Below are 16637 nucleotides of genomic sequence, written 5' to 3' on the forward strand. Positions count from 1 at the left end.
ATTTCAGTGATAAGCGAGCAATGCAAAATATATAATTTCTTCAAAGGTATACAAGAAATCTGACGGTGCATCATGTTATAAACGTTTTGCGAAATGAAACAAAAATAGGTCAATTCGGGTTTGTACAACTAATTTCGAAGAAAAAATATCCTTGAAATTAAGGTTTAGAAAGAGCAAAATACAAAGATGAACTTGTGAGTAACCTGTTAACGATGAAAAATAATCAGAATAAATTATTACTGACCAGATGAAGCAACAAAACACTGAGGTTGACAGGTTTTATTGACGGAGTGCAGCAAGCCTAAAATAAAAATAAATGACAATTTACGAAGTAGTAGCCAAGTTATAGTCTGAATACGCAATCCACTATTAAAGGTAACTATTAGCTCCCCAAAACAAAACTTAAAACAACCTATCTAAAAAGATTGCCCACATCGATGAGTAATCTAAAAAGATTGGGAAGCACACAAGTCACAGTACTTGAAGGTTAATGATAAATCCAAGATGAATGAAAGAACTAGATTACTTCTTACTTAAATATCAGTCAAATCCAGCTGATTGAACATGAAGAATCGAATATTGTGTTAGGTGAAGATATAGGGTATTAAATACAATATGATCATTTTAAGAATGGAAATTTAAGATTAATGTTCGATGTTAGACTATTGAGATAAAAAAGTACTACGTTAGTAAGATACACCAACTACCATACCAAATTTCATCAGTACAAAAACCATAAAAATATATGTCTGGATATTTAGAAGGGGATTTGTGGAGATTTCAGTATTTTTCAAAGTTGAAATCATGAGTCAATTGAAGCTAGACCACCATCGAAAACCTGGAAGCACTGGACGGCCGTTTCGTCCTATTATGGGACTCCTCAGAAGTGCGCATCCACGAACCCACTCTCGTGGGATTCGAACCCAGGACCTACCAGTCTCGAGCCGAAGCCCTTAACCGATAGACCACTGAGCTGGCATCCAACGGTGTTAATGTCTAACTTCAACTGATCCACGAAGTTGAGCAACCATTCACCAATTGTCTTCAGTGAGTTGATATCTCACAACAGACGTGGTTGAACTCCACTGGTTACTGCTTCCCACTAGAACTCCAGGACATGTATCTTGAGGTCGGTCACTGGTGAGTATATGATTATATTTAGAAGGGGATTTGTGGAGATTTCAGTATTTTTCAAAGTTGAAATCATGAGTCAATTGAAGCTTACATCATATTTTAGCATTATTTAGCTTTAGCGCGAGACCGATAGATCCTGGGTTCGAATCTCGCGAGGCGGGATCGTGGATGCGCACTGATGAGGAGTCCCACAATAGGACGAAACGGCCGTCCAGTGCCTCAATTGACTCATGATCTCAAGCATTGAAATTACTTTACATAATTGTTGGGTACGTAACCCTCCAAATCTTACTGCCATACAATAAAAGTTTGGTTAGATCTTATTCGCAATAAAGTCGTTAAATACATGGATTTCATCCACGACATATATATATATATCATCAAAATGAAAAAAATACTGAATATTATTGATTTTACATAGAAATGAAGAGTTGAACAGACGTTAAATCTAAACTAATGTATGACAAAATAACTATTTTGATTTCACAGGGAAAAGTACTGATGCCGTGTAACAACTACAGAGCAAAGAAGTAATGGTTACAATTGTTGGGACTAGAAAAATATAATTACTTAGTACAGGAATTTTAACAATTTCGGCAAACATAAATGGATAATGTATATCACCATCATGTGTATTGGTCGAATTAATCATATATCACGGTACAATTAGAGAAACGAAAGCAATGTAGTTGCATGCATGTGTTTGTGAATTTTCATAAGGAGACGGCGAAGTTGACACGATACAAGATTTACTGCATACAATTTGATCTTATTCACAACTACTAAGCCAGACATTATTGTGATACGGTGTCCTAAATTGAGAATTTGCCGTTTAGTGTTGGACGCGCATCCCAAGAACAAATATTTGACAAATACAACGGTTGTTTACCAAAAACTAATTCAGAGCGTGGTGCCTGTAACTGCACCAACCTAGTTGTTTTTAATCAACATATAAGCATACATTTATAATATTAGTAGTTTAAAAATCCCCATAGATAATTCAAAAATGAACAATATTTGAGCGAACAATTGTTTTCAATAACTTTATCATCAGGCTCTACAGTTATAAGTCCATAATTATCATAATATTTTTACAAAGGCCAAAAATGAGGCATGTATTAATGAATTTGACAATGTTATATGTTAAAAAATGGTGAACGTTTGCATCTGTTACGACATATATATACTTCAAAATTGTGTTATTTGTAAATTAGAAAGGTCATTTAATAAAGGTCAAAGTGATTTGTAATCAAGTGTCTAGTCACAATCGATATAATAGTAATTTAGAAAAAATGAAAATGCAAAAAATTGTGTGAATAAAGTGCATAGTAGGAGAATTTCATCTTGTCAATTGAGATAATAATGATAAATAGTAATAGTAATAATAATAAGATTGTTGTGTGAATATAATATGTAATAAGAGGGGATGTTATCAAGATAATTACGATAAAGGAATTGGGAATGATGGATGTGAAGATTAAGATAGAGGTGATCAACAAAATAGGAAGAAAAGAAAAAAAACGGGGGAGGTTTATAATATTTAGTTTAGGAATCCGGTGATCCAGTCGTAGGCCAAGGTAAACATAGTGGCTGGATACACCTTTCCTAAATGCATAAGTTTGGTTTTCTAGAGTTGATCCAGATGGCTTCGGTTATGTAAAGTAATCGTAATCTAGCTCTTTGAGGTAGAGTTTTCGGAACTTGATATAAAACGGAGAAGGCTTCCTCTATTTTGATATGATGTTCACTGTCTACCAAGTGAGAAAGGATGGCGCTGTTAATGGATTTAGTGACTCCTTTTCCCAACCATGCTGGTACATGTTCACGAATACGCAAGGATAAAGCCCTCTGAGTACGGCCTATGTAACTAGCTCCATATGAGCAGTTGAATTGGTATACACACATGGAAGAGCCCATCTTCGGTAACTTATCCTTGATTAATTGTGTGAGTACTGGTTTAGTTGAGAAAGTGACGTGTAGCTTGGCGGCGTAAAACGTCCTTTCAACCGATCTTTTCAGTCGGCGTGTTAGAATATCACCCGCTATGTCACCTTTGAAGTCCAGTTTCAAATACAAGGTTTTTTTACTCACTGTTTCACAATTTCTTCTTATTTTAACAGTATTTTCTACTAGGTATTTCTTAACGAACTTATCCGGGTAGCCATTCTTTCGCAATGTATTTTTTAGTATATCTATTTCACTCTCAACACTGTCCTCAGAACATAATAGCTTGATTCTGTGGCTGAGAAATTTAACCAAATTTATTTTATACTGAAGAGGAGTGAAGCTTTGGAAATGGGTATACTGACCCGTCCATGTATTCTTTCTAAATATATTTCGCTTGATGGAACCATCTCTCCTTCTAGAAAGTAGGACGTCGAGGAAAGCTATACTATTGTCTTTCTCTTCCTCGCTGGTGAATTGAATAGCTGGGTGGACGTTATTGAAAAAGTCTAACATCTCCTGTTTGTCAACCATTTCGTCGCATACGATTAGTGTGTCATCTATGTATCGACGGTAATAGTCTAGCTTACTTGGGGTGTCTTTTAAGGGTCCATTTTCCAGTTTGGCCAGAAAAATGTCAGCAAGGATTGGGCCTAGTGGTGATCCCATTGCTACTCCATCTACTTGTCTGTAAAATTCATTGTTAAACTTAAAGTAGATATTCATGGTACATTTCAACAGGAGTTCTTTCATTTTATGTATTGGAATCGGTATCCCTATTTTCTTTTCTAGCACTTGTTCACATATATAATCGATAGTTTCAATCAGGGGGATGTTAGTGAACAAGGATGCTACGTCTAGTGATAGCATGGTTTTACCATTTATATTCCTATTTTTTTATAATTTTTATAATATTGTTGATTGAATTCTTTTGGCACCTGATAAGGTAGTCTGCTGAAGTACAAAACATATTACTTAGCACTATTAAGAAGCATAAAGTTCACGTCTTATGACAACTGAACAATAACAGTAATTGGTTAGAACTGTAAACATCGAGCAAACTATTATTCATCTGATCAAACTACAATGTGTATCGGTAATCATTATGGCGTGCAGGAGTTCAGGAGTTCAAACACATTTTGTTCTATATAACCTAACAGTATCACAAACTAAGCCCCCAAATGCCCTGGTACGGCCGAGAGAGGGGAGAGTCCGCTCTCCCTCTCGAAATGCTCTCACATGGCCACGCGTATATAGCCCCTGACAGGGAAGTCCTACTCACTACCTTCTCGTGGCGGGGGTGTTGTTTACGAAATTGAGAGGACGAAAAGCGAACGCCCGGCGCTTTAACCGGGTTAGTGGACACGGCGAGTCCACCTGGGGGAGTTGGAAAACCCTCATTCCAAACCAATGGTGCACATGGGCTCTAGTATCCTGAAGGAACAAATGGCGTATGAATCAATCGTTGTTCACCGGCTACCATGGGACTGCAGCTCCTTACGATGCTCCACTGCCTTGTGGATCAGACCTTTAGATCAAAGGCTCCGGGTGTGGTCCCCTAAGAAAACCATCTGCTTTAGTTTTGGCACCTGGGCAGTATCACAGCCCTCACACAAATCGAGTGAGATTTGTGAGGCGCATATTTATCTGGTGCTTGCTTGTACCAATATTTATGTGTTTAAATAAATAAATAAATAATCACTAACTAAAGGTGTAGCGGCTGACAGCTAGAGTACAATTTATATAGTTTACGAGATGTCCCATCTCATTTTGTGTCATATAAATGATGATGTTAATTCAAAGACAACGATAGTTAAATGAATCTGCAATGGATAGATAATAAGCATTTAGTTATTATCAGTGAGGAGTTCTACAGATTGCTGAATTACATTGAGATAATGAAACGGTCAGTGTTAGACCATCATTAAAAACCTGAAAGCACTGAACGACCGTTTCTTCTTAGTATGGGACTCCTCAGCAGTGCTTGTCCACGGCTTTGCATGCAAGACTCGAACCCAGGACCTTCGGTCTCGCGCGCGAACGCTTAGCCTAAAGACCACCGAGTCGGCATCCGACGGCGTTATTGCCTAACTTCATTCAATTCACGATACTGCGCGACCATCTTTCATTGCCTTCTGTGGGTAACTACCTCACATTTGACACGTTTTAGCTCCAATGGTCAGTTAGACATTAACACCGTCGGATGCTGACTCGGTGGTCTAGAGGTTAAGCGTTTAAGCATGAGACCGAAGGTCCTGGGCTTGAGTCTTGCGTGAGGAGTCATGGATGTGCAGTTCTGAGGGTCCCGTACCAGAACGAAACGGCACTTCAATGCTCCCAGGTTTTCAGTAGTGGTCTAACATTTATCGGTTTATTATCTCAATGAAATTTACTATTATTTGTAGCTAAAAAACGTTTCAAATTTAAATGCAAACAAAATGAAATGAAAAATATTCATGTACATTAGCACTGTATTGAAGAGGTAGGAAACATAAAAAAAGGTAGCCACATGCTGATGTTGATTCATAAAATTTACAAGAAATAACCCAGTTAGTAATGATGCTTGTTATCTTATGATGAGATTCATGTGAACTATTTTATCATGAAATAAAAAAACATTTTGTACATTTTTAATCACTATCCTTTAGTAAAATTAAATAAGAATAGGCTACGACAATAATACATAAAATAAATATCTCAGTACGATTATGGATGGAAAAGGATAAGTAAAATAAACAAAAGCAAAATAAATATTATAAACACAGTGATAACAATTATTATTATTATTAGAATGTTTTTTGACTGGTTTTCTTACCCAATCAAGTTATACCTTGATGATAAGAATATTGATGAACTTATAAGCTGACTATATAATATATATTAGTAGGAATGAATTTCCATATTCAATTATAAAAAAAAGCATAACTTAGGACAAAAATGTGCAGCTTTTACTAATAATATCGATAATTTGGAACGTACTATTTATTATTAATAGAAAGGGTTTAAACGAAATATAGATTAAACCCAATAACATTAATCTTTTATTTAAAACGAGAGGCGAGAACAAGAGATATCTGTATACTTCAAGAGATTCGTTACTTTATGTAATATATGTCAATAATGCGTAACTTAATATCTTATTCAATGGACATAAAAACAACCAAAAGCTTTTTAAGCATTATCGGATAATCTATATTCATACTACAGAATATGTTTATGCAACCTGGACCCATTTAAAAAGATATTGCCTATAATTCCCAACAATATTTTGATGACCACTTCTCTTAATGCCTCGATACGGCCGATGGTGGGGAGTCCATTCTACCCTTCAAATTACTCTGATATGGCCATGCGTTTATAGCCAGTTTTCCATACTGTCTTCTCGTGGCGAGGGTGTAGTTTACACAAGTGAGAGGATGAAAATAGTGTCTAGTGCTTAACTTGGATTGGTGGATACGAACAGTCCACCTAGGAGAGTTGTAAATCCCTAATTTTTAACTAATGGTGTATATATATGCCCCAGGATCCTGAGGAATTAAATGCCACATGAACCCGACCTTGACCGCCGACTACCATGAGATGGCATCTGCTAGCGCTGCTTCACTGACGTGCAGACTATAGTTTCCAGATCAATGGCTCACGGAATGCGTCCCTAAGAAAACTATCTGATTCAGTCTGAGTTTTAAAAAATAACCCAGCCCTTTCACAAACATGAGAATAATTACGAAGAAACTGACCAACATACTGTTCTTCATTACTAACTCAAAAGATAATTACTAGACATTTAACCCAAATGTTTTTGTTTTACTTTGATCCTCTTTTCCATCCCATTTTGTTTTTTAATTTTTATTTACTTGCCAAATCACACAGCAGCTCATATATGCTGGAAGTCTTGTCCTCGCTAAACGAACTCACTTCAATGACTGACTGAAAGTTTGAACGCTACCACCGATTACGAATTCGGAATCAGCTTGGATGAAGCCACGTGTGCTACTAAAACTGAACTTGTTGAACGCTCCAACATTAATGTACATACGAAAATAGATTGGTCTGGCTATGTGATTTGAAAGTTTGAACATCGACGTCTCCCGAGTATCCGAGACCTGGATTTAAGACTCTAACGAATTTCTACACGTTCACTTGTTTTACGTACGTCCATCTGAGGACTATGTTGCATTCCCGTCAAGTACCGCTGTCGTTGGTATTGCACTAAGCATCAGAGCAGAAAAAGCACTAATCAGATGGATCCTCATCAACAGTCTTTTATGTACTGTTAGACTAAAAAGTACCCCTAAAGTGAGAAGCCACACACACGAAACTGTCTTTTCGTCATCGCCTTCCGTCCGATATAAAAACACGGGTCTAATCAAGGATGAGTTCCATCACCAGTAAAATGATTTCGAGACAGCGCGTTCAACAGATATTATAGTGCTAACATGAGCTAAAAATGCGCAGGTCAGACGACTTGGGAGAGAAGAGAGTCGTCTGGATGGCCAATGGGGATTTTTTGATGTCAGGTTAGATAACGCCGACAGATAGAAGAATGCAGAGTTTACTTAATACCTACGTGTTTCACTCCATCAAACCTTGGTATAAAGTCTAATCACAGTGAATCAAGAAAAATGAACGAATGAACGAAACTATTAGCAATCCAAGTACAAATGAATATTATATAATGTTACTCTTAAGTATAGATTAAAATTGAGAGGTGAAATAATTGCTATGACTTTCTTTAATCAACATGTAGTCAAAAGAATATAAAAAATCATTCTTCATGAACAAAAACTAATGTACTATACGGTTTTGTGTAGGCAAAATACATTCATCTAATAAACATCAAATGACATTTTCCAGTAAAATTTGACAAAGCTTAATTTTATCAACAACGACTGATGTGACGTATAATTATAAGACATCCCGCAAATGGTTTAAGCCTGAAAGGTAAGGTCACTCCAAAATATTTCTGTGAACACTTAGTAGTGGCCCACTACACAAGTTATAAGACCATATTTGAAAACATATAGTTATGTACATAATGCGAATGCTGGATGGGTTCATACCGGCTAGTGTGAGAAATATTACACAAGTATACAACTAACCTTCTTGTAAGAGCGTCATCTTCAGCATCCCTAGATGACTCTGAATTAACGGAAAGTGTACCACCAACAACAGGAGCATCTGCAATAGCGTGTGAAACTTCAAGACTGTTTTCTTCTGCCACCTAAGTAAAATTCAGGAAACAATCATAGAATTAATGAAGTTCTGTATTTCAGAAAACGATGTGTTTTTGAAGAAAACTTATCAGACAAATTAGTGAGGGAGCCAACTTTTTGTTCAGACTGGCTTAAAAAGTAGATCCGTATAATGGAACAATGTGAAATTGTGAACAACACAAAATGGAAGTTTTCAGAGAAAGGAAAGGGAAATAATAGCGATCATTGCAAATGAACTACTACGGCAAGTGATTGAAACAGCAGCAGTACCAAATTAGACTTTTTAATCAAAGGTAGAAACTTAATTCTTTGACAGAAAATAACAAAACCTTTACAGAACTGCCTTAATTAAGGTTTCAGGCGATATTTGAATTAAATAGTCGTTTCGCTGCCAACTAAGGATTTACGGTAAGCCAAAAGTCACTAACATCCTGATATATTTTTTCATACAATCTCATTTCATAAACTAGCTCTTTTATTGACTGATTATAGTACTTGTAAAAACAGGATTCAAAATGGAAGACAACTGAAAGTAGTACGTAAATTATCTTTCTACCAGGGCTTCGATAACCACCTCTACTATGGTAAAAACTTGTTAGACCACAGTATTGAATGCGAGGTGAAAAAAGAGATCGAATACCTGAGCCAGAACAACAGAACTGCACCTAATTAGTTAAGCAATACGTTTTCCAACTGGTTTAATAGATATTGAACAACCAGCCTTAGGTACCTAAGGAATTAACTAGACAGGGTTTATTGTTTCTCCTCTAATCATAGTTAAATAGAGCTTATTATAATTCGCTTGGAGTTGTAAGCCGAGTGCCAGTCTTCTGTTCAAGCAATTGGTCCGTACTGGATGGAAGTTCGCAAAATTGTCCCCACCTCACGGCTAGCCGGTTGACGATAGCTCATAAGTCTATTTTTTAGACTGTTTTACCGACTGACAATACATTAAGTTACTTAATTGATAAAAAAAATGATTGTTTGCTTCTATATATTGATTAAGAGTTAGAACACTGAAAACCCCAGCACAAAATCTAAAGTAATTACAGGAGATAGAGGTGTTTTCTTAAACTCAAATTGTTAACACTGGTTGTCAATGGAGCGGAATCTACAACAATATGACAAAATCTAGGATACAAAGATGATTGACAATAAACAGAGAGTTTGAGCACAATTGAAAGCATGTAGACATTTAAAATATCCAAGCCTCTCACACTGGGAAAATATTTTTTTCTTGGAGGACCTGGAAACGAAATTGGATTAGTGTTGATGGTCAATATTTAAGTGGTTGTATGACAATTGGATTTACAGAATAAATTATGGAAGTCAATCATGAGTTGTCTCCAAGAATATTTGTTTTTAACTCTGCAATTTACAATTATACACCTACATACTAATTAAATAAATAATCATTATAGTAGTTTTTAGGACTGAACGAACACTAAACTCTTTACGACCAGACAGACATCAACACAGAGCTTGGTACAGATGTACGTTGGTACAAGTTGCTATTCCACATCAGTAGATGAAGTGAATATAACAATATAAATAACAAAAGTGATCTGTGTAATGTGGTAGCAAGATGTAAAGGAAAAAAATGTGTGAATACATCTGCTCCACTGTGAACGATTCTGGGTCACGTTACCCTAAGTCATCAACTATTGGTCACCACCACGTGAACCGCGTAGTCTCTGTTTACCAAGATGACTCAGACCAATAGTTAATAACTTCGCGAAGTGAGACACAAATTGATTTGGCCGCCCCTAACTTTCTTCCAATTTACTTCTACACTAACAAGCGTTGCTAATGAAGGCAGGAAGTAGTTAGGAACACGTAAACCATGTCCAAACTCCTTAGTTAGGTTAAGAATCACGACCTCAACAAGTGATTTGCCACCTTTGCCTAGTACCTTATGATTGTAACCCCGACACAGCTCATTCGGTCGTTCATGCCACGTCAGCAATGTCCTGAAGGCGCCTGAGGGAACAAATTGAGCATTAACCTATTGTTGATCGCTGGCTACCATGAGACTGCATCTCCTCAGTCAGTCAGTCACAACGTAGAACTTCGTATGTACGTACATCAGTTGCCATACTACATTAGCACAGAGATAAAATTGTCGATTCAAATCCGATAGTGGTAGAGGTAGTAAGAGTATAAGCAGTAATCCGAAAGATTAAGGTTTGAGGATGTTATTTAAGGAGTATAATCCAGTAAATAAATTTGGAAAGACAAAAAAGATAGGAACATGAAGAATTCAAAAGATTAGAATTTGGGGGAACACAAAGAGTGGATGCACCTTCACCATCGCAAACGATTTTGAGCCATGTCATTCAAGGTCTCTAACCATCGGTTGTTATCATCTCGCGAATCCCGACCAGGCAGTCTACACCTACCAACATAGCTCAGTCTACTTGTCACTACTTCATCAATCGATTTGCCATCCTTATATAGTACCCGTTTCCTAACAACTGCATTACTTACTCGGTGGTCTCAGGATATACGAGCAATGAGTCGAAGACACCTATGATCGAATACTAGTAGCCTACGAATATCCTCTACTTTTACCGGCCATGTTTCACTGTCATAAAGTAGGACGGAATGAACTGCTGCGCAGTAAACCCGTCCTTTGCTTGCTAGACGGATATCTCGCCTACGCCATAAATGACGCAAGTTGGTGAAAGCTAGACGAGCCTTCTGTATCCGTGCTGAGATTTCGTCACACACCAGACCACAAGAGCTGGTGAGACTTCCAGGATAGGTGAGGCGGTCGACACGCTCAACTACTTCACTCCCTATCACTAGTTCAGGTGTCGATGCAACTCAATCCGGAATTAACATTTTGTATTCCGAGGGGGAAAATCGCAACCCGAACATGCCTGCATTGTTGCTTATAGTGGTCAGAAGACTGTATTTTGTCAGCGTCTTCACAATATAGAACTATGTCATCGGCGTATTTAAAGTCAACAGGTGAGTCTCCTGGTAGAAGTTCAACCCCTCTAAATTTGGATGAGGAAAATATTATTTCTAAAAGCACGTCTACGATAAAGCTAAACAAGAATGGAGTGAGAGTGGACAGCCCTGACGAATACCACTTGAGGTAATAAATTCTAATGACAGTTCCGGGCAGTATCCCAGCTCTTACACAAATCGAATGAGGATTACTACTGGAAAAATTATTCTTGCTGCAACTCGCATCCAGATAAATCATATTCACGGTAATTTGACAACATTCGTTTTTATTTTTTTATACTACGTCATTTGTCTACTCACATTTATGCTCATTTTGTGTATTCTTTTATTTTTCAACTTAGCAGCTCGCCTGTGGTGGAAACTCTGTCCTACCTAAACGATCTTAAGTCACTGACTGGTGGGAGGTTGAATGCTATCACTGACTACGAATACTGAAACAGTTTTTCTGAAACCACGTATACCATTCAAGCTGGCCTCCTTCAACGTTCGCACACTAAGGCAGATTGGACAACAGGTAGGGCTGGCTATGTCTTTAGAAAGTCTCAACATCGATAAATGTTGTCTATCTGAAACCTGTATTCAAGACTCTAGTGAAGTACTACAAATTCGCTCTCCATCTGTCTCTCCGAAAAGCTTGTTTTACGTGCGTTTATCCGGGTACCATTTTGCATTTTCGTCTGGTTTTGTTGGTGTTGGTGTAGCATTAAGCGCTAGAGCTGAGACAGCACAGATCGATTGGATCCTCATTGACAGTCCGTTATGTGGAAATGGCAAGTAAAGTCGCTTGCGGCTTCGCGAAACGTCCCGCTTATAAGCATTGGTTTTCTTCGGGGTCCTTACAACTCATTGTAGCACATCAGTCTACTCCAGGTGACTGCGAGTTTGGATGTAAACGAAGACTGCCACGTAATGAAATTTTTCAAAGCTTGCGTAAGGACTGAGAAGCCTGATGGTCGGAGCGTGCCAACGAGTTGTAAGCAGCAGCTGCTTCCAGTAACCGCCGGGAGCTCTTTAAACTCATCCGAGTCACTGATGGTAAGAAGTCTAGCGTGAGTGAAACAATCTGCGAAGATGACGGAATGCCAGTCACTAACATTTACCGACGTCTTGGATGATGCGAAGAGTTTTTCGTGGAGCAGTTCGACTGGTCTGCTTCTCCAGCAAAATCGATCAGATCGTTCTGCCCTTTATGGCCTGTGACAACTGATCGACCAAACGAGGCAGGAGTCCACAAAGAACTTCAACTCTTGGAGCGCCACAAATCACCAAGCCCAGACGACTTGCCTTCGACCCATTTTAAAGATGGTAGCGACCCTCTGGTTATGGAACGGACTGAGTTATTTGGAAAGGTCTAGCAATTAGTGTTCCAACATCGTGGAATGAGTCAATAGTTGTCCCTATCTTTAAAAGGGTTCACTTCGTTCCTACAACACGTGTCAGGGGATAAGTCTGCTTCCACTATTAGCTTCCGTCATACTTCAAAAACCGAGACAGACTGACTCGCGATAAGCAGTCTGGATTTCGTTCTGGTCGAGGATGTATTGATCACACTTCCACCCTCCGCCAAATGTTAGAACATTGTCATATCACAGGTCAACAATCGTAGTGTTTCTTGACATTAGGTTCACCTTCGATTCGTTGGACAGAACTGTTCTCTGGAAGTCTATTGAAAAAGGATGTGCCTGGGGAGTTTTTTAACATATTGAGAGCCCTATATCAGCCAGTCAGTCAGCTACAGCGTAAGAACCGTGCACATTTATGCATCGGTCCAAGTTGCCATACCTCGTTAGCACAACAAGATGAACACCGGATTCATAGAAGTAGTTAATTTAGTGGTGGTAGTAGAGTAGAGTAGTAGAACCCTATATACAAATACTTCAGGCAGAGTGATGGCATACAACCGGGCTTCTCTATTGTTTCATTCGAGCAGTGCGGTTAGGTGGAGCTGTTTAATCTCACCATCCCTCTTCAACTTTGCCATCGATGAGATTGTGAAGACAGCTCTGATGGATTTAGGTAATGGTGGTGTGGATCTGTTGCCTGGAGACTTTCCGACCTTGAGTATGCGGATGATGATGATCTTACTGTGTGATAAAATCCAAGCCATGCAATCCGCACTTAATCAGTTGGCAATCAGTGTCCGTGGGTTTGGTATGTGGTTTGCACCTTTCAATTGCAGAGTAATTTTACATGACTGTTAGGATCCTGCACTAACTCCAGGTGTGAGTGGATAGGAGTAATCGACAAGTTCGTGTATCTGAGTAACTGCGTAAGTGCTGATGATGGCATGAGTGATGAAATCAATTCATGTATAGTGGAAATGAGAGCGGCTTATGCCGATCTGTACCATCTTTGGCACCTTCGTGATGTTAGTGTGGTCGTAGAAAGTCTGATCTACAACGTATCGGTGAGATCAGCTTCGCCCTATGCTTGTAAAACCTGGCCTCTCTGATTTGAAGTATTTCTAATCTTACAATAACTGGATCTGTACTGTTCTAAGCCAGTAGAGATGAACATAATCCATTGCTTTTTCCTACGCTTAAGAAGTTTCTTGACTTGCTTATTTATCCATGGTGGACTATTATTCGGTCTATGTGGTACCAAGTATGGTATGAACGAGGACGTGACTGCACTAAACTTGCCTTTGAATATAGATTATGCCTCTTCAACTGATGAGCTAGTATCTTTTTTATTTTTTTATCTAAACACATAAATATTGGTACAAAAAGGCACCGAATACATATGCGCCGCACAAATCTCACTCGATTTGTGTGAGGGCTGTGATACTGCCCAGGTGCCAAAACTAAAGCAGATGGTTTTCTTAGGGGACCACACCCGGAGCCTTTGATCTAAAGGTCTGATCCACAAGGCAGTGGAGCATCGTAAGGAGCTGCAGTCCCATGGCAGCCGGTGAACGATTGATTCATACGCCATTTGTTCCTTCAGGATACTAGAGCCCATGTGCACCATTGGTTTAGAATCAGGGTTTTCCAACTCCCCCAGGTGGACTCGCCGTGTCCACTAACCCGGTTAAAGCGCCGGGCGTTCGCTTTTCGTCCTCTCAATTTCGTAAACAACACCCCCGCCACGAGAAGGTAGTGAGTAGGACTTCCCTGTCAGGGGCTATATACGCGTGGCCATGTGAGAGCATTTCGAGAGGGAGAGCGGACTCTCCCCTCTCTCGGCCGTACCAGGGGCTAGTATCTACTGACCGATCTATATTAACAGCACACTCCTGAATGGCTGGTATGTTAGCTCTCTATATATTTGGGCTAGGCTTAATCTGATCGTATATGTCATTAGCTCTAAACGTGAATTATAAAACAGCGGGATCGCTATTTACTAACGGGGGAAGAATATTTAGGTTGGCAATATCCTCAGTCTTATAAGTGATTACCAAGTCCAACAGAGAACCTTGGTTTATACCAAAACGTGTAGGCTTGGATACATGCTGTACTAATGCATGCTCCATTACTGTTACCAAGAACCTGCTATCAAGGGAGTTTATAGATCCTTTCGTGGTCATTTCAGTTCAAATAATGTCAGGTGCATTCAAGTTTCCTAATATCAAGCATCTGCTATTTGCATTCCATAGCCGAATATGCTCTAAAATGAAGACTCTGAATTGGCTTACATAAAGTCACGAAATGTCAGAAACATGATTTTATACCCAACGGGATTTAACAAAAGATATATTTATTAATAACAGAGCTAGTATGTTTTCTAGGGTGAATAAGACTAACTGTTCCGAATGTATGAAGGCATTTGAGTCATGTACTTTCTGAACCAATTTAGATTCTCACAATACGTTAAGATTTTTTCGTAATGATTAGAGACTTCACTATCTAAAGCAGTAATTTAAACAAGCCCACTAGGACAAACTGATCCAAGACTAGGATGGGGACCAAGACTGTAATGTGACTGATAAACTACCCGTATTAAAATGCTTCTCAGTGAAAGCATAAGTTGGCAAGTAATAATATACCAGACAGACAATTGGTTTAAACTAGCCTGCTTTATCAGTGAATTAATCTCATCCTCAGGAGCTGAAAGAGTAAAGATATTCCTCATGGAATTTTCCATAGTTAAAGAACGAATATCGAGATCTTCAAACTGAGACTCGAATTTACTCATGACCTTTTCGAGTTTCTCCAAATCCATGGTGCGCATCGCCTTTTCAAGTTCATTAGAGACAGCACCAATATTTTTCACCACCTGAAATAACAATACTCAATGAAATATACCTGATTCATTGTGAGAGCAGTTTGTACGCGTGACTGGACAGCATCAAAGCGAGATGCCATCCGGAGGTAATTAGTTGACTCTTTCTGTTTCCTAATAGCATTTTCAGCATAAATCCTGCCACACTCAATATTTCCGGATGTTAAAGCCTATGAAAAGCAAATGTTTAGATCATATTATTCCAGATAGCGAACTATGGTGCACCTTTTTTAGTTTTTGCTTTTGCACTTCAGATTCCCTTGCTGCTTTTTCAGAAAAGCGCATTACTTGCTTCGCTGCAATCTATAAACAATGCATAATTTTGTTAATAATATGTAATATACCCTGAGTTGTATTAGTGAGTCCTGTAACTTATCTGTACGGTTTCCAAACATAATTTGAAGCTTGAATAAGAACAGAGACTTTATATGGCTTGCTCCTGATAAGGAGAAACAAACGGTGATGTGGACGTTAACTCCCTAGATGTAACTTCCTTCGTTTATTTTCCCTCCCGAAACCTTACATTCCTAAAACGCGCCTTAACAAATTCAGATTCCAAATTTCAGGTTTGGTTCTTCATTTTGAAGACAGAAGCGTGGAAATAGCAAGTGTATGCTTGATTTGTAGATATTTACACGCTATAACTTCAATTTTATATGCTTTCGTCTAGTCTGTACAATCATTGTTATTGTCTTCAGTCTTCAGTAATAAGGAAAATCGGTTGATGAACCTGTGTTAATCCTGACAGATTTCCTTCCAGTGAACGTTCAGCTTCTTCTTGAAAATGTTCACTGATGGTGCTGATACCACTTGTTCTGATAATGCGTTCCAGTCATTGACCACTTGATGAGAAAAACAGGACCCCACCTTTAGTTTATTAGATCGCGGTTTATGAACCTTCTTGCTATGCCCCCGGAGATTATTAGTGCTGGAGGGAGCAAAAAGATAAGACATATTAACACCCTAATCATAATTAAAGATACAAAATGCCAGTATAAGGTCACCTCGTGCCCTACGATAAGATAAGGGGAAAATGTTTAGACGTTTCAAACGCTCATCAAAAGGGAGTTTAGAAAGACCCTTTACTAATTTTGTCCCCACACGCTGGGCACGCTCAAGCGATTTAGTATCCTTTATCAGACATGGGCT

At 38.6% G+C, this 16637-nt stretch overlaps 1 protein-coding gene across 2 annotated transcripts; it reads right to left on the reverse strand.

Annotated features, from left to right (window-relative positions):
• Positions 1–236: 236 nt before the first annotated feature.
• On the reverse strand, positions 237–16018 carry Smp_055880.1 (chmp1 (chromatin modifying protein) (charged multivesicular body protein), putative; the record flags this gene model as incomplete). 2 transcript variants are annotated; one of them, XM_018792512.1, is made up of 6 exons in its annotated part: positions 237–301; positions 8178–8299; positions 15262–15482; positions 15512–15658; positions 15714–15791; positions 15833–16018. In XM_018792512.1, the coding sequence occupies 6 exons, from the start codon at positions 15881–15883 to the stop codon at positions 237–239; spliced, it is 684 nt and encodes a 227-aa protein (XP_018644257.1). The 2 variants fall into 2 exon arrangements, with proteins under 2 accessions (XP_018644257.1, XP_018644258.1); XM_018792513.1 differs by lacking the exon at positions 237–301 and having other exon boundaries at positions 7996–8299; positions 15258–15482; positions 15833–15883.
• Between the last annotated feature and the right edge of the window lie 619 nt (positions 16019–16637).

The sequence above is a fragment of the Schistosoma mansoni genome (assembly GCF_000237925.1).
Source record: "Schistosoma mansoni, WGS project CABG00000000 data, supercontig 0258, strain Puerto Rico, whole genome shotgun sequence".
Classification (NCBI taxonomy): Eukaryota; Metazoa; Platyhelminthes; class Trematoda; order Strigeidida; family Schistosomatidae; genus Schistosoma; species Schistosoma mansoni.